The sequence below is a fragment of the Carettochelys insculpta genome, chromosome 4 (assembly GCF_033958435.1).
Source record: "Carettochelys insculpta isolate YL-2023 chromosome 4, ASM3395843v1, whole genome shotgun sequence".
NCBI classification, from domain to species: Eukaryota; Metazoa; Chordata; order Testudines; family Carettochelyidae; genus Carettochelys; species Carettochelys insculpta.
The window spans coordinates 24,323,151-24,345,860 of NC_134140.1; the positions used below are offsets into that span (position 1 = coordinate 24,323,151).

The 22,710-nt window shown below is 42.2% G+C and overlaps 1 protein-coding gene across 2 annotated transcripts in view; it reads right to left on the reverse strand.

Moving 5' to 3' along the window:
• Positions 1-22,710, reverse strand: part of MAN2B2 (mannosidase alpha class 2B member 2) — a 42,155-nt gene that overhangs the window by 667 nt on the left and 18,778 nt on the right. For both annotated transcript variants that reach the window (XM_074992458.1, XM_074992457.1), the window contains exons 8-18: positions 17,565-17,755; positions 15,777-15,963; positions 13,357-13,490; positions 11,403-11,659; positions 6,823-7,014; positions 4,501-4,753; positions 4,284-4,394; positions 3,988-4,180; positions 3,275-3,421; positions 2,208-2,320; positions 928-1,045 (exon numbers count right to left, since the gene is read on the reverse strand). In XM_074992458.1, coding sequence (XP_074848559.1) covers positions 928-1,045; positions 2,208-2,320; positions 3,275-3,421; positions 3,988-4,180; positions 4,284-4,394; positions 4,501-4,753; positions 6,823-7,014; positions 11,403-11,659; positions 13,357-13,490; positions 15,777-15,963; positions 17,565-17,755 — 1,896 coding nt within the window. The remainder of the gene's footprint in view (positions 1-927; positions 1,046-2,207; positions 2,321-3,274; positions 3,422-3,987; positions 4,181-4,283; positions 4,395-4,500; positions 4,754-6,822; positions 7,015-11,402; positions 11,660-13,356; positions 13,491-15,776; positions 15,964-17,564; positions 17,756-22,710) is intronic.

Here is a 22,710-nt window from a genome sequence, read left to right on the forward strand (position 1 = left end):
ATATTCCAAAACTGCAGCTATACTGAGGTGCCTTTGCAATTCACTATTCATTTAGGCCTGCACAACAAAATTAAGTCTGCTTCCCTGTGTCACTCATGACATATGTCCTCTCTGGCCAGGGACCAGTTCCGGTACCCCACCCTCCTGTTGGTATCCTTGTCCCAATCTACTTCCCTCCTCTTCATTCACATCTAGCTCTTGTCGGCTCCACTGCTGAATTTGGCTGCTTCCTCATCTGTGATGCCTGAACCTAGTAGTAGAGACACTGAAAGCATGAGACAGACAGTCGTGCTCTCAGTGACAATGCCTGAACCCAGCATAGTTCACAGCAGCCCAGAGTTGCAATTGTAGAGCAAATCCTACTCAGACCCAGACAGGTGCATGCTCAGTACCATTGGTATGTATGAGGAATTTAACTGTGAAGATCTACCTAGTTTCCCAAGCATGTGCAATCTGCAATGTTTGGACAAATCTGGGCAGATTTTCACAGGCACAGCAAAAGCAGCATCCCTCACAAAAAGCCACCCATCTGTCAAATTTCATGCCCTTGCTCTAAAGGAGGGGGCTAATTGAGCTTCTCAAAGGCAAAGTTACCACATTTTTTTTACCATGTGTGCAACTATATAATTTTTCAGAAATGGCTAAGTCATTTTGGCAAAAATTTATGATGAACATTTAGCCTAAAGTAGACTCAAGTTTCACCACAGTTAAAATTTGGTAAAGTAAAAGTCATGACAACAGGGTCTTATCATGGGAAGCGTTAGGCAAATTTAATAGTAGGCTGTTACCAGCCCCACCTATAAAAACTCTTTTAGTTTACTTGAGTGTGCTCAGTGAGACTGTTTCCTGAACTGCAAATGAAAATACCATCAAGATCCTGCAGCCTGGGTTAGAAAACAGGAAACAATAATCTAGCTTCCCACGCACCTTTGCTTAGATGTTGTGCTGATTTCCACTTCCATCGCTCCAAAGTGTTTATGTCCCAGGTTCCTGTGAGCGACCGCTCTTCCACTAAGACCAGTGTTCCCAACCCTTTCAGCAGAGACTACATAAAAAGAAACCCCAATATATCCAATTAATGTTTCTTAAGGGAATGCCTACTGCACCTCTTATCTGCTCAGTGAGCAGCTGGGCAAGGGTAGAATTTTGATCTTTAATGTCAAAATGTTTAATTCTCTCAGCAATTACTATCAGAGCTGTTTACACTTTTAAAACCACAGCAGATGATTCAGCACAAATGGATCCCCCTTTCAAAGTTGCCAGAGGACATATTAGATACTGTGTTCTTAACCCTGAAGAAGGCAGGCTTATCTTTGAGGTCTGCTGCCAAATGCCTAGTGAAGCAGAACTGCCCTGTCAGATGTGATACCTGCCCTTATGTCCTACTGCCAGCACCCGTGGTGTCACAATCAAAATCCCCTATTTACAAATAAAATAAAAAAGCCAAACAATCAAAAGGGTAAATTGTGTCTGTAAGAGATACTGTTCAAGTGGCCAGGCACGAAGTGCTGTCAGGTGCACAAATGCCTTTCACATTTCAGTAACCTCAGTTGCTTCTTGCAACATTAGATACAAAAAAATCACAGGCAAAATTTGAAGGTGTCTATACCATTTAAATTATCACACAAATATTACATTAATATCCACAGAACAGGCCCAATCTTACCAATCCTTGTGCAGTTTTTCTATTGTTAATGCATTGTCTGTCAGACAGGGTACTGGCTATTGTGTTGAAGAGTAGGGTGAAAAATTAAGTCTGATCTTAGCAGGAGGCAGAATTTTGCCAGTAGTGGCAGCAGCAGCATTTCTGCCTCCATTTTTGAATAGATTTGAATTAAAGGAAGAGGAAGATTTTGTTTTTGTAACAAGATTCTTCTGCAGCAGTCAAAGATGGGGTGAGGACTTGTCTAGATGGTGGGATAATGTGCTCTACAGAAGGTGATTTTTAAGGTGTGCATATGTTACACATACTATCTGGTCTGTATATTATAGGTTCCCAATTACACTTCAACATCCTGTGGTTTGAAAAAAGTTCTGTATTAAAGCACAGTGGGGAACCTTACACCAGAATGATCTACATGGGTCTATTAATGCCGAATGCATTAGTGCATTTAGAATCCATACTCCTGTAGAGCATATTATTTCCCCTCCCCCCAACAATGCAGACAACTGCTAAGTGGTGCTCTAGCAGGAATGATTAATTTTACTTTTAGATTCACTGTTACAGGCCGAGATAGTACAGGATCCTCTCCTGGTTCATATATATGCCTGATTCTTAGAAGTACACGTCTGAAATCTGCATCCTCTTGCTTTCGTATACCTAAAAAACCAAATCAAAACAAGGATTTATTGATTAATGATAAAAAACTTGAGGGGGAAGTTACTCACCTCAGGTCTTGTCTTGAACTAAGATTTCAGGGTGAGATTTTCAAAAGCACAAAATACAGGAAAACATCCAACTCCCATTGATTTATTTGCATTAGTAAAATCTGAGGGCCTTAACCTAGCCTGAGCCCCATTTGTATGTGCTGCACAGTCATCTAGTAAGAGACAGATATTACCTCAGAGACCTTTAAGACCTTATAGTTTCTTAAACTATGTTCCGTGGACAACTCACAAGTGTGCTGCAACCATCTGACACTTTTTTGATATCATACACTGATGGTATGTATTTTCTGTTATAAAAACCAGATACAGTGTTACTTCTTCATTGTTATGATACCAAATTAAATTACTTTGTTTTGTTTTTGCTGTTCATGTTGCTCTTTGGTATTTTTTGGTCTGACAACAATTTTTTTTAATAACATTTTCTTAGGTGTTCCACATTAAAAATATTATTGCTTGGTGATCTATGGTCTCAAAAAGATTAAGAAACGCTGTCTTAGAGGTTATTTTCAAAGGGAGTTGGGTGGCTTCATACTCTATGAGGCCGGCTCTGTCTTTTACTATATATCTGCACAGCATAGGTCTCTGACTTTGTTCAAGTGGTACTGTAATACCATCTCAGAGAAGCAGCCATCTGTCTGTATCCTCACAAAACAAAAAAAGCAATCCTGTAGCACTTTAAACACTACCATATCCCATGAAAGCTCATCACCTAATAAATTATACTGTTAGTCTTTAAAGTACTACAGGACTGCTTTTTTGTCCTTTCATACAGATTATTTTATGACCTTTGTTATTAATAAAGGAGTTAAAGAAAACAAGCCCTTATAAATGTTACATGCTGAGTAATCTCCCTCTATAAATGACTTACTGCTACAAGATAACCTACCCTTGTGAATATTCTGAAGGTGCTCTGTGTGGTTCGAACTGTACATCCACCCAGGGATGCTCAGAGTCTGGAGATGAAGGTTATCTGGGAGGGTTACAGGATCCTTCTGAATAGAATGATGTTGCCCATGATGCTTTGGTTTCTCATCTGTACATGAAATCCAAAAAGAGCTACCATGTAAAGCATGGTTATGTCAAGGAGGTCCCAGGTCAGTGGCACTGCACTGCCTGTGGAGGGGGAGAGTGCAATCTCTGCCTGTCTGAACTAAACCAGTAGTGGATGAGGAACTCTCTCTTTAGACGTTTTGCGGTACTACGCTGAAAGCAGAATAGACTTGTGCTGGCTGAGAAGTGTATTAGTGCCCCAGTAAAGCCCACATCATCAAGTCTGGCTACTGCTATTCTGCAACAAGGCTTTTTCCTTTGAAAGACATTTTAAACTGGGATTCCAAAGTTCTCTGTTAGCTACTGTGGGCATGATTTTCAGCCAATGGATGCCTAGTTTGGCTCCTACACCTGTAGGACCAGCCCCATTTTTAAAGGCACTGAGCATCCAGTACCTCGTGTCATAGGACAAAGAAAAGCCATGGGAGGCTCACCTTGAAAAAGGCAGTCCAGCTGTTTAGGTGCCTCAATATAGATTCAGGAGCCTGATGTTAGGCAAAACAAAGGAACAATGCTTTGTTTTTTTAAAAAAGTAAGTAGAACAGTTACCTGTTAGTTCTCCATACATAACAACTGGTCTGTGTTCTAAAGCCAGGGCACTTGTGTGATACAGAGCAACAGTGGCAGCCTTAGTTCCTAAGATGAGCCAGAATGTGGGCTGAACCACTGAGGTGTCATTCAAAGTGAGATTATAATTCAGGTCCCACTCAAGGTTATTCCATAGTCTCCTATGAAGCATCACCTGCATGATGGAGATAATACCAGAAGAGCCATCATGCTATATTCATATCATCCGGAGCCAGGAAATTACTGTTTTCCTGTAAAAAAACATTTTCAATCCTTACTTCCACTTGCCCATTTCCTTGACTTGAGACACCATGAGACCTTTCTGCAAGCAGCATCAGCCTCATGCTGTCATCTTCAATGTAGGCAGTCTGGACCATAGGATAATAGTTCTGTAGACAAACAAAAAAATCCAACAACTCAAACATTAACTTTGTGCAATATAGTAGTGCATGAACAGACTATACAGTTGATTTTGGATTATAGCTTTAGGCCTACCCGAGCCACTGTATTATTCAAATATGCCTTATATGGCCTTTTCTGCATCTGATAGCCATTGTTGTCAGTGTGAAGTATCTGCTTATTGGTTAAATTTGTGCTTGTTCTGAGGATTGCTTCACGGTTGAGTTCCAAAGGCCCAACCCTGTATTCTTGCTCTATCCTGTGGCAAAGCAGCTTATCATCGTAACCTCCTGGTACACTGTAGATTCTTGAATATGCCACATATATGTAATCCTGAGCTGTTATATTCCTATAAACCAAAAAGGTAAATAGTGTAAAGTTTGGCATGTAACAGTGACTAGTTCTGTCAGGTCACAATTAACATTACTAATGAACCTGCAGCATTTTGTCTGGATTTTATCTGCTTTTTGTAGTTCATTAAATGATTTTTAGCTTTTCAAATTTCAGAGGTCCAGTGTGCATAAATGAAAATTCCACAGTATTCTTTGGTGTCCCAAGCATTGTGTATGTCTGGGTGTGTCATTCATTGTACTAAACATTCTTATTTTTGATTGCTTAAAATTATAGCTATTTTTCTGTCATTTCTCCTTAATATAATCTTGAGTGGAAGGCTATTATCTTGTTTTCACTCTCATAGTCATATAAGTACAGACCACCATAGACAATATTACTATTATAGAGCAAAACCAATGTTCCTTACATTCCTTACATGCAAAATGAACAGTATTCCAAATGAAAGTCTGTTTAAAACATATTTACTTTCTAGTTGCAAATGACAATTTAAACCATGTGTTTACATTTGGGGAAACATATAAATAAACCTGAGTTCAGTTGTCTCATTCGATTTTTTCTTCTAAGTGTACTGTAATACCAAATTTTTTTGATATAATGGCCACCATTGCGCAATGCAATTTCCCTTAAAGTAACAGAAAGTTTCAATAAAACAATCATGAGCTATGTGACAAACTGCTCGACCGTCCCTAAAGGGTCCTGTGCTTCCAAGTGGCTCCTTTGCCACTGAGACTTCCCGAAGGTAAGGGTCTCCCTTCACCAAGCCATGGTCATCATAGGCCCGTCCAAATTTGGGGTGGAGGAGGTTCACTTCTCCTCCTGCTTCGAGCTGTTCTGGCCCTACCCCAGTTGGTCAGCCCTACTAGGGAGAGAGGAGGTCATGGGGCAGAGGAGTCCAGTCCCACCTACTGCCCTGGACTCAGGCCCAGGGACCTAGGCAGGCAGGGAACCAATGGAGCTTCTTGCCCCTGTCCCATGACAGCTCTCTTTCCCTGGGCCTTTTCACCCCACCACCATCTTCTGAGACCCTTCCCCAGTACCATTGTGCTGTGCTGTGCCGTGCTGTCATCATGTCTGGTCTGGTCCCTCCACACCTCCAGTCTTGCTCTCTCTGGGCACCCCTTGCTGCCTGGGGAAAGCCTTTTACAGAAGAGTCTGGAGGACTTTATTAGTCCCGGGTGCTTCCACTCCAGCCTGATGGTGGCTGACCCTGATGAGCTCCAGCTGCCTATGCAGCTGGCAGGACTGCGCTCTCTGGAGACTTACAAGGGGAACAGAAAGGTGTTCCTCCAATGCGCAAAATGGTCCCCTTCCTCCAGGCACCTGTCAGCTGCAGACTGTGATCTGCCACAGTTAATTATAAAAAAAGGTAGTTGACTGTAAATACTTTTAAATAGAGAAAAAACAGCTAGTTCTCCAGAGTCTGAAGTGAAGAGATGTGAATGTCTCATTCTCTGGGATTCAGTTCCCTGTTTTGTCCTTCATTGGTTCTTTTTCTAACATACAGGTAAGAACATAAGAATAGCCACACTGGGTCAGAAAAAAAAGTCTGTCTAGCTGAGTATTCTGTCTTCTGGCAGTGGCTAATGCCAGATACCCCAGAGGGAAAGGAAAGACCAGGGAATGATCCAGGCTGTTTTGCCCATTCCTAGCTTCTGGCAAACAGACGCCATCCCTGTGAGTTTGTACTCTAATTATAGACCTGTCAAAATTCAATTGATGTAGAAGATTCATGATCTCAGCAGACCTGATCCTTGTTTTTGAACTGCACCAACTTCAGCTTGTCTAAACATCTGTGAAAACTGTGGTTAACAGATACTCCATATTAAAAACAAACCAAGCCATGACTGAACACACCACACTTCTAATTCTCCTCTCCTCAACAAAACCACAGTTGCATTATTAAATTAGGTACTTATGCAATGTCTTAGCAGTCACATGTTAAACACAATCTACTGCACAACACACAGACATCACTGCTTTCAGATGATTGTACAGAATTGCTCCCACATGTATAAAAAGGATGAAAAATTCAAGTGAGGTTCAATCACACCCAACAATCTTTACCTGTAAAAATATTGCCTGATCTCTCTCACTAGGTTTCCAGAAACAACTTCCAAACCCACTGCTTCTGATGCTTCAAGGGCTGATCCACTTGGGGTAAATAAGTAGTTATCTGAAATAGGCCCCTTCTGCACATCTCCATTCACATGATATTCAAGAAACTTCTGAGTTACCTGGACAGTCAAGTTAGTCTCCCTGAAAATTCATAAACGGAAAGTGTATTATACAGATATAAATGTTGTAAGCATTACTAGCAAAGTGACCGTCTGTCCCGTTTTTACCAGGACAGTCCCTTACTTAAGCTGTCTCACGGGCATCCCGACTTTTTTTTTCTTTTTTTTTTAAAGAAAACAGGCGAATTGTCCCATATTTTGTGGTACTTCTGTTCCCTGACACCCTGTGTCTTGGGGTAGCAAACCTCTCCTACCAGGGAGCTCTTCTACTGGGTGGCTGCTCTGTTCCCCAGAGCTCTTCACCTTGTGGCAGCAGCTCCGGCTGCAGGGGAGCTCCTCTCTGGGGCAGCTGCCCCATTCCTTGGCCCCCATGATGGCAGCCCCCGCTGCTGGCGAACTCCACGGCAGTGTGGTTGCCTTGTTCCTAGTGCCCTACATTTAGGGGAGACAGCTCCCACTGCCAGGGAGACCCTCCACAGGTCAGCTGCCTCATTCCCCAGCCTCCCATGCCTCAGGGAGGCAGTTTCTGCTTCATTCCTGGATCCCCCCTGTTGGGAAACTTTGAAACACCTCCCCACCAGGGGGTTCTGGAGCCACCATCCTCCACTCCCCTTCATCCCTTGCACCTCTCCTTTGGCAACTGCAGAGCTCCCATCCCTGGGTGACTTGCCTTGGAGCAGCAGCCCCCATCGCCAAGGAGTCCTGACAAGGGACAACAGCTCTGCCCCCTCATCCCTGGAGACCAGTGTCCTGTATTTGCCATAGGGCAATGTGGTGACCCTAATTATCTGCAAAGCTTTACTGCCAGAGGAATGAGGATGGGAATATGAGGAAATATTTGTTTCTTTAGCTAATGTGAATAATTAAATAGGCAACAGGAGATAAGAGGAGCAGGGAAGGTAAATGCCTCTTGCTAAATATTTGCCATTAGAGAACCAACAGTGAATACCTATAAAATAGCCACTTGCCTCCTAACAATGCCATGCAATTCCTGGTGTAATTTTGTACCTTCTGCAAATCTAAAGTTGCTGAAATTGTTTCCATTAGCTCAATCATTTAAAGTCTTGTAGAGTAAGACTTTGCTTATGAACCTGTGTTCAAAGGCCCTCTACTGATTAAAAAAATTTTAGGTCACAACAGCAGAAATGGTTCAGCTAAATCAATGTTTACAGCTATATAAATGAACAGAACCCAGGACCTGAAATGCTGTCCTGGTAACAAAGGGGTAGCCTTAGAAATGTGAGCACAGGATGTGGAATCCGGAACTCCACCCATTCTTATACCACTTGTGAAGTATGCAGACATATGCCACTTATGGCTTGTACAAACTACCATGTCTGTTGCTACAATGTATGTCACTCAGGGATGATAGCTCTAAGCAATTCCTGACTGAGGTAAGTCACACCAAGGCAAGTGCCTATATATGGATGGTGCTATGTCACTTGGTTCAGTTTCATTCCTCCAAATTTCTAGGTGTGGAGTTTGAATCCAGGTTTGTAATGTATCTCCATTCTAGAGAACAGGCCAAACTGTAAAATGTGGATATGAAATCTAACCTCTCTCAATGATCAGATCCAGGGTTTTGATTCAGTCTTGTCTCTCACAATAATGCTTATCACTTTTCATTTTCATAACACTATACAAAGGCTAACTAGTTAACTCTCCAAATACCCCTGTGAGGGAGAGGATTCTAAGCAAAGACACCTCTAACAATGAGATCATTACTAAGCTGCATGTGCCAACTTTAAACTTATAGGCCAGATCCATCCACCAGTGAAAATCAGCATATCCTCTAGTTCAAAGGAGCTATGGCAATTTACACCATATGAGGATCTAGATCTGTAAGCCAACAGAAGCACTCTTGGTCAGTTTTTTTAGTTTTATTTCTTTTGTTTTTAAACTAAGCAATTAAATAAAAAGAACACTAGGAACTTTTAAAGAAGTCCTCTACATTCTGATCCAGGAATTAGTAGTTTTAGAGAACACAGTAGAAATTACTGATGTAGAGGAATGCACTGGTTGTTGTTATAAAATGGGAGACCATATAAATTCACTGTAGACTCAAAGGCTATGTCTGCCCTCGAGAGTTTTGTAGATAAAACTGGGGTTTTGTCAACAAAATTCGCAGAGCATTTACACACAAAATGTATTTTGTTGACAGAAAGTGTCGACAAAAAAGTTGTGTAGACACTCCAGGGGCCCTTTTGTTGACAGTGTGGATGAAAAGGTTGCTAGCTTTTGTGCGTAGACACAATCTGTCAACAGAAGTTTTGTCGGAACATCTCTTCCAACAGTACCTTCTGGAGACAGATAATTATAGTGTAGACGTAGCAATAGGGTGTCTATAACAGGTTGTACTAGTATAAGAGTAAAGGGGACCAGAAGAAGGAAAGCTTTCTCAGGGAACTATGAGTCAGATGAAGAGGCGGAAAACCTTAGGACACTGTTCCTTTAAAGGCCCAGGATAGGGAGCCCTGTACTATGGGTTGGAGTGCGAAGGGGCAGGGCAGGGCTTTCTCTCTTCTAACATCAGGAGAACACTATCAAGAAAGGCAATATACAGACTACCTTCTCTCCCACAACAGTGGAAACACCGAAGATGAAGCCAGGGCCAGAAGGCTGAGCTCCAGATAGAGATGGTTAGCAGTGACTTTGGGTAGAATGGACTAACAGAGGAAGAGCTCTCAGCATGGCAGAACTGGAGCTAAATATGAATTGTTTTTATGGACTATGGGACGCAGAAGCCATGTCTACACGTGCACGCTACTTCGAAGTAGCGGCACTAACTTCGAAATAGCGCCCGTCACGGCTACACGTGTCGGGCGCTATTTTGAAGTTAACATCGACGTTAGGCGGCGAGACGTCGAAGCCGCTAACCCCATGAGGGGGTGGGAATAGCGCCCTACTTCGACGTCGAAGTAGGGACCGTATAGTCGTTGCGCGTCCCGCAACATCGAAATTGCAGGGTCCGCCATGGCAGCCATCAGCTGAGGGGTTGACAGACGCTCTCTCTCCAGCCCCTGCGGGGCTCTATGGTCATCGTGCGCAGCAGCCCTTAGCCCAGGGCTTCTGGCTGCTGCTGCTGCAGCTGGGGATCCATGCTGCATGCACAGGGTCTGCAACCAGTTGTCGGCTCTGTGGATCTTGTGTTGTTTAGTGCAACTGTGTCTGGGAGGGGCCCTTTAAGGGAGCGGCTTGCTGTTGAGTCCGCCCTGTGACCCTGTCTGCAGCTGTGCCTGGCACCCTTATTTCGAAGTGTGCTACTTTGGCGTGTAGACGTTCCCTCGCTGCACCTATTTCGATGTGGTGCTGCGTAACGTCGAAGTTGAACATCGACGTTGCCAGCCCTGGAGGACGTGTAGACGTTATTCATCGAAATAGGCTATTTCGATGTCGCTACATCGAAATAAGCTACTTCGAAGTAGGCTTCACGTGTAGACGTAGCCAGAGAGAATTATTTTGTGCTTAAGGACTGTGAGGAATGCTTGAACTTTACTGGATATCAAATCAGCCCTGGGAAGAGGTGCTGTGTGGAGTACTTCAGGGTCGATGAGAGGAGGTTACGAGCAGGGTGCCCGCAAAGCCACAAGGAGGCTACATCTCCTAAAGCTGGTACATCATACAATCTAATTTGGTTAACCATAATGATGTGGAGAAGTTCTATGGCCTCTACTGTACAGGAGATCAGAATACATCAGTGGTTCCCAATCTTTTCACTAGTGTGGACCCCACAAAATGTTCATGGACCTCCCATCACTTCCTCAAATCATTTGCGGATTCCCATCAAAGCCAATTCCAGTCTTTGTACACTTCTTTAAGCGTGCATCTACACTTGCATTCCTCTTTTGAAAGAGGTATGCAAATGAGGGAAATTGAAAATGCAAATGAGATGCATATTTGCATATTTGCTGTCTCATTTGCATATTCTTATTTCGAAAGAGCTTCTTTCAAAAGAAGAAAACCAGTGTAGATGCTGCTCTTTCAAAAGTAAACCCCATATTCGAAAGCATCCTTCTTCCCTTTAAGAAGGATTCTTTCAAAGATGGGGTTAACTTTTGAAAGAGCAGAGTCTACACTGGTCTTCTTCTTTAGAAACAAGCACTTTCAAAACAAGAATATGCAAATGAGGTGCCCACTATGCAAATATGCACCTCATTTGCATTTTTGATTCCCCTCATTTGCATACCTCTTTCGAAAGAGGAATGCATGTGTAGATGCACCCTAAATGAAAAAGGAAGATTTTCAGACAGTAGGATGTCTCGTATTTGGCCTAGGGAAATATGGTTGGCCTATCATTAATTCTTAGAAGATAATATGCAATCACGTACTTGGATTTCTTTTTTTAAATAAAGGGGTTTTGCTTATCCTAAAATGCTGTTTGAATAAAATTAAAAATCATGGTAGCCTCACCTGTCTGTAATGCTGTGCATTAGATGAGTATCTTGCTCCAACATCACTGTGTAGCAGTCATTAAGCACAGGAATCAGATGTCCACTGTGACGAGCAGAGCCCTTTATGACTTTTCGTCCATATTTCACTGATCTCGCAAAGAATACAGATTCCTTTTCAGCTGATGACTTAATAATGTATCTTCGGTGACTGAGACCACTTAGTGTGACAAGAATATACAGATCGTATGTAGAAGGGGATTCTGCTGAGCTTTGGATCTGTACATTAAGAGAGAGAATGGCGCTGTATTTCAGACAGAGCTAACTGTTATACATCTAACATACAAATTTGTAAAGTCTTAGCTGGTTCCTTTAAATAAGAATTTCCAAACATGTCAACCTTTAAAATTTAGAACTCTTATTATTTTGTGTTGTTTGAATTAGGGGCTAGTTATTTAGCAATCCAAATTTAAGATTCCAAGTTTTGTTTGGAAATTTATGTTCATGATAAACTATGAGATTAGGTAATATTTTAACCACCTCCTTGCCAGTATGAAATCAAAGCTATTGATTTCAGTGAGTGCAACAGTGTCTTTAAGTCCATCTTAAAATACCAGCATAATTAGGGAAAAAAATAGGTTCACTTAAAACTAAGAAAAAAGATTAATAACAGAAAAATGATCGGAACCTTTGGGGGATTCCGCAGAAGCTGCCAGCACACTTCAAAACTGTGTTTTAAACCACTGCTTCCCAAATGGTATGTTCCCTACCTAACAGTGGGTCATGGGACGCTTTTGGATCCGTCATCACATGCAGGGCTGGATTAACCCATCACTGGGCCTTGGCCTAGACAACTATACCATTTCTCCAGTCCACTTTGGGTAGGTTTACCCTCATCCACCCCATCACACTCATTCTGTAGCAGTGCCTCCTGTTATGTGGATCTGGGCCTGCTTGCTTGCTCCAGACATTGTGACCTGGCAACCAGGGTTGCAGTGCCAAGTAGATTTAGCACAATCACTCATGCATCATGACAGAGGTAGGGGTATGAGCACAAACCTGATTGGTGCTGCATGCACACACACCAGATTGTGATGTTACTCACTGAGATTTGGCCCAGCCATCTCTCCACTGTTATGGAGGGGAGCTGCGTCTCACCTGAGTGATATTGGAATCTTGTTCAGCAAGTTACCATGCTTGGAAGAGGGAGCCAGTCCCAGTTCCACAAGATCAGAACTGCCACTGAGAGAGTAAGCCCCTCTGCACTGACAAAATGCCACACACTCCTTCCTTGAGACCACCCATCCACACTGAAATGGGATTAAGGCTGTGGTGCCAGGGTGGAGGTACACATCTATAATGATGGGTCATAGAAAAACTAAAAATGTAGTCAGTGGGTCACCTTAGTAAAAAATTTGGGAACCACCGCTTTAAACTATCACTGTGCATCATATTCTTATTGGTTTTGTAAGTGGAAGGTATGCTCTGTTCCGGTGTAAGTAGCAGAAAATGGAAAGGAGACGAGAGGAAGGAATAACAAAGCAAAAGGAAGTACAAAGGACCAAAATTTGCTTTTCTCATTCCAAATTCATGCAAAGCATAGCAGGAGGTTTTGGCAATACCTAGGCCTTACACTTGAATAATGAGTATGTTCTTTTGTTTCTTTAATGCACAAAATAATTTCAAATCCTTAAAAACTATACAGGATTCTTCCCTTTGTCCTTAATATTATACTTTCTGTTTTGGGAAAGAAAATCAGGCTAGATAACTGAGATTTATAGGTACTGTGCTCAATTACATGAACAACTGGGGCAAAACCAATATATTCACATTGTTGTTTCTAATTTACAAGAGAAGCTACCATGTCTTGTTAGAAGGGAGGGAGAAAAAAAAAGAATGAGACATGACTGTACTGTAATGAAAGACTGAGTTACAAAGAGAAACGCAATATAGACATTAACATTGCCATGCAGTACCTGTGCCGGTACAGGATGTCCCAGTTCATCATATACACTGACTGCTGAGTAGCTCATAGCAACAACGACAAAGGTAGTGATGTTCCATGCCAGGGGATTATAGACAACAATGTACTGTTCAACATTCCTTGTTCCTTTTACAAACACCAAATAAAAATACAGCTTCAAAATAAGAAACAATAATGCCTCAAGGAGTTTACATGCCCTTGTGGTGTATTACTCTTCTGTTTGACCCACACAAAGGCCCAGAATTCAGAGAAACACCTTTGATATTAACAGACTATCCACTAAGTGATGAAAAAAGAGTTCTCTACTTATAGCCTAAATACCAGCAGTGTTTGCGGGAGATGTTACAGGAAATTTAATTTCAGTATCCCATAAAATATGTGCAAACTGCTGCCCAAAGCACTGGTTTCATTCAACACTAATAAAAGTTTCCAAGCCAGATTTTAAAAAGAAACTCCATACTCTTCCTAGAATAAACAGATTCCTGAAACACGTTAATAAATTCTTGCATATCCTGGCAGTAAATCACAAGGAAAATCTTCCAACACTGATTACTGTGTATCCTAGACTTCTTCTTCCAGTTAGGAAGACTAATCACAGAACTGTCTCCGTCATGCCACATTCTCATTTGGACACAAGTCCGAAGGCAGAATTTGGGGTCCAGTCCTGAAGTCTTTATTCACACAAAGCTCTGGATCTCTATTGTTTCACCTTTGGTTTTGGGTGCCTAGGAGCGGGGGGCTCAGCTATCTTGCTTGTGTTTGCTTGAGACATGGTAGGTATCCTTGGTACATGGCCTCTTCCAAATTATGGTTTACAATTAGAGCTTGGCATTCAGTTCCAAAAAGAGAGAGAAACACACACATATGTATCTAGAAAAAAATATTCCGCTCAGGTTGACTGGAGAATTCTAACAAAGTTTCAAATTCAGCTAAGTGGAGCAAAAAAGTCAGTTCTGGATCTCTTCGGCTACGTCTACACGTGCCCCAAACTTCGAAATGGCCATGCAAATGGACATTTTGAAGTTTACTAATGAAGCGCTGAAATGCATATTCAGCGCTTCATTAGCATGCGGGCGGCAGCCGCGCTTCGAAATTGACGCTCCTTGCCGCCGCGCGGCGCGTCCAGACGGGGCTCCTTTTCGAAAGGACGCCGCCTACTTCGAAGTCCCCTTATTCCCAGGAGCTCATGGGAATAAGGGGACTTCGAAGTAGGCGGGGTCCTTTCGAAAAGGAGCCCCGTTTGGACGCGCCGCACGGCGGCAAGGAGCGTCAATTTCGAAGCGCCGCTGCCGCCCACATGCTAATGAAGCGCTGAATATGCATTTCAGCGCTTCATTAGTAAACTTTGAAATGGCCATCTGCATGGCCATTTTGAAGTTTGGGGCACGTGTAGACACGGCCTTCCAGAGCAGGGATTGAAAACCTGGCTCTGCCACATTCCAGGGGAGTGCCCCAACTATTGGGCTAAAGGTCAGGGAGAGAGTGAGGTGGGGCAGGGAGTGGAGCAGGACTGGTAGCAGTGCCACCTTTAACCTTCTCCTCTGGCCATTTTGTGAATGGCCAAAATTAGTATCAAACCATTGCAAACAGTTTTTTAAATTCCTTGATTCCAAGGACAGCAGAAACCATTACGATCATTGAGCCTGACCTTCTGCATAACACAAGCTATGGAACTGCCCCACAAAATAATTCCTAGAGCAAACCTTTTTGAAAAACATCATATCTTGATTTAAAGAACTGTCAGTGGTAGAAAAATCTATCATGATTCTCAGTAAACTGTTCCAATGGCTATCTACCCTTCTTGTTAAAGAATTACGCTTTATTTCCTGTCTGAATTTGTCAAGCTCCAATTTCTAACCCTTGGATTGGGTTACAACTTTCTTTGTTGTATTGAAGAGTCCATATTAAATATTTGTTCCCCTCATAGGTACTTATATAGTATGATCAAGACACAATATGACCTACCCTTGGTTAGACTAAGGGTATGTCCAAACTACACAGCTTTTAGTGACAAAGGTGTGTTGACACAACCCTGTTGCTAAAAGTCATCACATGGGAATGCTTTTTGTCAGCACTTTTGCCAACAAAATACTTCCACCCCCAACAAGCAGGTTTTACTTAGTTGGCAGGAAAGCGCACCTACTAACAAAGTAGCATTCACATGTGTACCTGCCATGCCAAAAACTGAGCACCTTGTGTCTATTACTGTAACATATGTTTTCTAACCTTTTAATCAAGGATTTGGGTTGACCAAAAGTGCATTTTTTTTTTGTTGAATAAACTATTTGTCCAAATTTTTTTCCCAGCCCTACTTCCAATAATGACACTTCAGCCGTTTCCATTTGAGCATTGAGAATATTCTACCCTTCATGCACCAGTCTAAAAAAACCAAAAAAGAATTTAAGGCTTTACCTTGTTTTCCTGGGTTTTTATTGGAAACATAAGAATAGAACTTTTCATTCTTGCTGGCATTGTCTATGTCTAAGATTATGGATGCCATAACTTTCTTTACGTTAAGTATTCCATGCATCAAGTGATTCATATACATGTCCTTCACCTTGGGGGATTCTGTGCCTGTTATACCATCATGGTGCTGAACCTGACATTTAAAAAGAGATTACGTTAAAAACCATTTCAATTTCAAGTTTAGGTCTGCACTCGAACACTATTATTAAGTTATCCCCTAAATTACAAGATAATTTAAAGTACTGCTTTCCTACAATTGTAGTCACAAATTTGCATTTTGATTATTCCTAAAGGGTAATAAATGAAGCACAATAGCCAGAGATAATTACATCTTCCTTTTCTTTTCTCCATACAGTGTGAGATTGTACTTAACATGTCTCTATGGCTGTGGTGTCCAACTAATTCTGAAGCAGTAACCACCATAGTAGCTATTGCTATAGCAAACTAGCCCATATTATTCTGAAAATATATTTATTATTTAAGCAAAATAAGTTGTTTAAGCCAAATAGCCACATTTAACTAGCCAAAAAGCCATATGTGGCTAGTGCCTAGCATGTTGGATATCGGGCCTCTATGGAATCAGTGATCTGCCACAAAAAGTGAAATACACATGAAGATATTTTTTCTGGATGTCAATTTTGTCTTTAATTTTCTAGTGCAATATTACTTCCACAGTTGATTGAACTCTGTATCTAGAGGCTACAGCATGTAAGGGGTTAACATGCCCCAACAGGCCATGTAACTTCTTTGTTTTTAGAGCATGGGTGTCCAACCTTTTGGCTTGCCTGGGCTGCACTGAGTAAAGAGGAATTGTCTTGGGCCGCATATAAAATATATAATATAGTTAATGTATATAAATCACATAATAATGTTAAAAGTTTACGATCTTGTGGGGCCGCATCACTAGCTGTCCAGGGCCGCGGGTTGGACACGCCTGTTTTAGAGTATAAAGGAAAATGAAGCTGGGTTAAACAGAAAACGGGAGTATCCCTTTTCTCCTGGTTGGCTGAAGTGAGGAAGGCCTCTGAAGCTATCACCAGTGTTTTCCTGGATGTTTATTTCATATTGGCTGTGTCTACACATGCCCCAAACTTCAAAATGGCCATGCAAATGGCCATTTCGAAGTTTACTAATGAAGCGCTGAAATGCATATTCAGCGCTTCATTAGCATGCGGGCGGCAGCCGCGCTTCGAAATTGACGCTCCTTGCCGCCGCGCGGCGCGTCCAGACGGGGCTCCTTTTCGAAAGGACGCCGCCTACTTCGAAGTCCCCTTATTCCAAGGGATAACTTATCCCCAGGGAATAAGGGGACTTCGAAGTAGGCAGCATCCTTTCGAAAAGGAGCCCCGTCTGGACGCGCCGCGCGGCGGCAAGGAGCGTCAATTTCGAAGCGCGGCTGCCGCCCGCATGCTAATGAAGCGCTGAATATGCATTTCAGCACTTCATTAATAAACTTCGAAATGGCCATTTGCATGGCCATTTCGAAGTTTGGGGCACGTGTAGACGTAGCCATTGTGATCATTCGATAGACAATAAAACAAGCCCTAATGAAATGGCTTTAAAAGGACTGAGGCTTGGTGTGTCTTTCTAATCCAGTGACACCTAACACACAAACACATGCACGCATGTACACACAAAATAATTTGTGAACTTCATCAGGTCCTTGACTGACTGAACCGTATTAGCTGGGGGTAACAGTGTATATATTTTCTTAATCGAAATACATAAGTTTACCTCAGAGACTGCCCATCTAAGACTGCGGAGCTGCTGTAAGGCCCAGAGTTTACAAACAGAACCTGCTGGGTATTTCTGAATATACTGTGTGAAAAATGACTCTCCAGCATAGAGAAATGAACTTGCTCTCCGTGCAATTCCTTTTAAAGCACTCCGGGAAGTATAAAATCCAGTCCATGCTTGAAATGGGTCTATGGAGAATTCGAGAGACATGATACACTATTAAGAATTGAATCTTTCAGCCCCCACTTACTCCATTTTTGACTAGTTGCAGTCTTTGGCTATGCAACTTATCAATAAAAGGCAACAGCTAGTGAGGGGGGAAAAATGCTATGCATCCAGTGGAACAAGTCACAAAACCCTCTCCCTACCCATTCTCTGAGAAGCATTAAATACATGCTGCCAGGAAGTTACAGTACTTTATACAAGCCTAGTAATCCGATTTCTGATTTGAAGCAACAAGCAGTGAAAATAAACGTTTTCTGAATGAATTCTCATGAAACTGTACAAGACAAATTCAGCAGTGTCACTGGCATACATCATATTTTTAATCAAAAAAAGAAGGGCTTTAGGATTTCTTGTTATCATTTGTTATGAACCATCTGTGTCCCCTCATAAAAAGAGAAGGGAAAACAGAATGAGCTTTAATTTCACTTTCTTGGATGGAGCAGAATGTGTGATACAGCAAAATGCACTCAGGGCTTCAGTGAAATTGCAAAAATGTATTAACAAATGCCCTCAAGTGGTCAAAAAGGAGAACTTCCATTATTCACTTGAGCTACTAACAGCACTATATGTGGCCATAAAAAGTGAACAGTTATGTAAATACACAATGCAATAATAGGGCAGGTAAACTTTTGGGCACTGTAATAGAGTCTACCAATCCCCGACTGAGCACAGACAGAAGTAGGACAAAAGTCTCTGTCTGCAGTCAAGCAGCTTGACAACACCTCCATGCAAACCAGAGCTGCCAATCATGGAGGCAGGCACCCACCACTGCAGCCAACAAAGGCAACATCTGATATAAAAAGGAGAATGCAGAGGAGGCAGGGGAGGCAGCAAGGCCTGGAACAGCAAAGGGTGACACCCCTGCACCTGGCTGCCACTGCAAACACAGCTAAAAGACTGAAGCAGACTGCTAGACTTAATTAGAGGTGAGAGTCCAAGAACTTTAAGTCTGGAAGTTTAAAGTTTAAAGGCAATGGATAAGATCTGGAAAAGCAAAGCGATTAGCATAGGAACAAAGCTGAGCATCTTGAAAACATGCATATTGAGCAGCATGTTGTACGGATGCGATACGTAGGTGATAATGAAAGATTTGAAGAGAAGAATATTGGCGTTTGAGAGTTGTTATAGAAAGATCCTGAGAATAGGATGGATGCAGAAGGTCACCAATGAAGCGTTATATAGGAAGACACAGCCAAAAGAGAACCTGCTGCAGAAGGTTATACAACGGAAGTTACAGCTATTCAGGCGTACTTGCAGAAGGAATGACGAATGAACAATCAAGACCCTGGTATTCAGCATAATGGACAGTTCGAATAGGAGAGGAAGACCCCACAGATTATAGGTAGTTGATATAGTAGATTGGTGCAGAGCTAGTCTACAAAAACTAAGACACTCTGCACTGGACAGGGAAAGATGAAAGGAAATTGTAAGAGAGGCATCAGACACCAAAGGGCGCTGAGCCCATGGTTGTTGATGATGATGATGTCCAAGAACAACCTTGATTAAGGAGAAACAAACAAGGGCCAGTCAGCAGCACCAGAAGCCACTCAAAAGGCCACACCAGGAGTTGGTTATCGGAACAGATTATGGGGGAATCTCCTAGCACATTGAGGATGCCACTATAACACACGTAAGTAACAGCAGCCAACTGAAGCGTGTAAAGTACAGGAAACAAATAGGCAGGTAAAACACGGCAGAAGCAGGGTTAGGGAGGTTTGCTCAGTTATCAGTCAGCCTGAAATGATACAATCCCTAGAGGGAACTGCTTGAGCCAGGGGATCTTTCTGTACAAGTGTCACAGGAAGCAGTGGTCCCTTTTAATCATTAATTTTAAAAAAATCAGTGAATAGCAGAAGTGCCACAGAATATTGGGGGAAGAAAATTAAATTTAGTCCAGAATACTCACATGTCTATCTACAGAGCAAAGGAAAATGATGAAAGATACACGGCTACATATACATCAGAACTGGAAATAGCACTGGTAATACAATGGGTGAATGAAATTTGGCTAATCTGACCTTTTGAAGCATTTGTCTAGCCCAGAGGTTCTCAATCTTCTCTGCACCAAGACCAACTTTTGACAACAGAAGTTACTGCATGACCCGAGTCTGCCCCAGCCCTGCCATCCAGCATGTGGGCAGAGGGAGTCCAAAGCCAAAGCCCAAGCCCAAGGGTTTCAGCCCAATTGGTAAGCTAAGCCCTGAGGCTTCAGGTCTGGTCAGAAGCAGCAGGGCTCAGACTCCAGTCCCAGGTCCCAGCAAATCTAATCTCACTCCTGGTGATCCCATTAAAAAGGGTTGTGACCATAAGCTGGGTACATGTGCAGCTACCCAGGAAAAATTCAAATGCCATCCAGATGAGTAGCAGAACACCCACAGCTAAGCTTTTTGTTTCTCCTGGTGATGCACACTGGCACATGCCTGGGTGCACATACAAAATTTATTCCACACATGGATGGAAAAAATTAGCAGGAACATTGGTTGTGACCACCTTGGGATACTGATTTGAAGTTAGAGAACCATTCATCTAGCGTGACTCTTATCCGCTATCCCAAAGTATTCATATCTCTCTCTGAGTTGGAAGAATACTTTCATGGGGAACATGAAGCAAATTCTCAGAATTAGGAACTGAGATGTTAGCCTAACTTCACTGCCTTGAAAGATACCAGAAAAACTTATTAAGCAATCAGTTTATTAACACTTAGAAAAACGGTAAGGCTGCATCTACACTAGAGAGTTTTGTCGACAGAGGGGGCCTTCTGTCAACATAACTCGGGGAGTGTACACACACTTCAAGCATTCTTGACAGGTTCTTGACAAAACTCTGTATTTGCCTCGACAGTATTATCCCTCAAAAATCCGAGGTATAACAAGACTCTCTGTCGACAGAGAGGGCTTCCAGTGCTGGGCAGCCCTCTTTGCAGAGCTGCCGTTCTGCTTTCTGGCACCAGCAGGCAGTGCAGTCTGGCAGTTCTCTGTCGGCAGAGCAAGTTGTATGTAGATGCAATCTGTTGACAGAGGTTCTGTCGAGATTTCCCTGTTGACATTACCTTCTGTTGACAGATGCGTCTAGTGTAGACATAGCCTAAGATAAAGTACTAACTAATATGAATGCAGTGGAGAAAAAAGATGTACAGGTTGAATCTCTCTAGTCTGGCACTCTCTCATTCGGCTTTGTCTGCACTCTGGCATGATTTTAGTTATCTGGATGACCACTTATGAGTGTGGCCAGGTTTCCAGTGGTCCCATCACATTTATTTACAGTCACTAATCCTGCCTCTCAGTGTTCTGTACTGTTATTCAGTTGTAATCTACCCCTAAATGTCTTCTAAGAGCCCAGTAAGCAGTGGAAGGGTTGGTAATGCGCTAGACAATATTGACCTGCTGTGGTTCAGCAAATTCTCTCATTCAGCACTGGTCAGGTCCCAAGGGTGCTGGACTAAAGAGGTTCATCCTGTATTAAACAACAGAGTTTCATATCAAAGACACAGGAACAGTAACAATGATAAAAGGGTTAAAAATCTGACCTATGAAGAAAGGTTAAAAAACCTGAGCACGTTTAGTCATAAGAAAAGAAGACTGAAGGCAGACCAGATGACAGTTCATCACGTTCACTGAATGTAGCACAAGTAGTAATGGGCATACCCAGGAAAGGGCTATTTACGTTAGCTATTATGAAAGACAAACTTTAAGGTTGTTAAGCACTTCAACCAACCTCCCAAGGAGATGATGAAATCTCTGTCTGGAGGTTTTAAGAACACATTGGCCAAATTCTGGTTAGGGATGGTTTAGGTATACTTCCTTCTGTCTTTGTTTAAGGGGCAGGACTAGATAACCTCTCAAGGTCCCCTCCAGGCCTACATGCCTATGATTTTATGAGGTCTTCCCTGGTGTAAATATCACAATTCTGTAGCCAACTTGTTCATAATCACATGAATACTTTGAGGTCTCCCAGAAGGTCTGTAATAACCTAAGGAGTAGATTGGACACACGGTGCAGTAAGCACTGAGCAGCTCAAACAAATTAAGGTAACTTTAATAGGTTTTCCAGGTTATGTATCTGTCCAGCAATCCAAAGGAGAGGACACCAAAAAGATTAGGGAACTACTTTAAAGTGGGTGATTTCACTTTTCCTAGTAGAGGCGAACAGAAACACAAACAGCTATACACTGGTTATGAATAAATGTATCAAAATGGATTTATTTGTGGAAGGAAAAAAAGCCCTAAACACAAATATCAGCACATACTCTTGGCCCTTTTGGTCATCTGAGTAATTCCTCCTTCTTCCATCTTTGTGCTATTTTTAGATCATTTTCACATTCCCTTTCTGCCATCTCTTATCCAATCTGTGCTTATTCAGTTCCTCCAGGCCAGTTTTTACAGGACATGCCTCTATTTCTCTCTGCAGCTTTGTGTCCATATTTGGGTATTTTTCAGTTTATCACCCTCCCTTCTGTGCCATGAAGCTCAAAGCACAGTAATCTTACTAACACTAAATGGGGAGAGACTGATTTATTTTTAGGCTGTACAATAAACATACCCACTGCCATCTGTAGAGACAGAGTTGAATTTCCTCCATGTTACATTAGTATAAATCTGATAAATTCTGTGAAGTTACAACTGATTTACCCTGGTGTCATAAAGCAGAATTTGACCTAGGATTCCTTCACAGGTTATCACCTTTCTGATTTCCAAAGACATATTTCAGTAAATATATCCCAGAGCAGCAGGGCTTTAAATTAGTTTTTATATATTATCTATTAACAGCATTGCACTCGTGCTTCTATTTAGTGCTCCTGTCATCATCTCTTACTTCCCAAGTCCATCTTTGTACTGTTTGCTAACCAGTGTTCAGTTTGTGATTATATTTGGTATTACTGCATCTTCATGACACGTAAACTCATATCCACCCATTTCTTC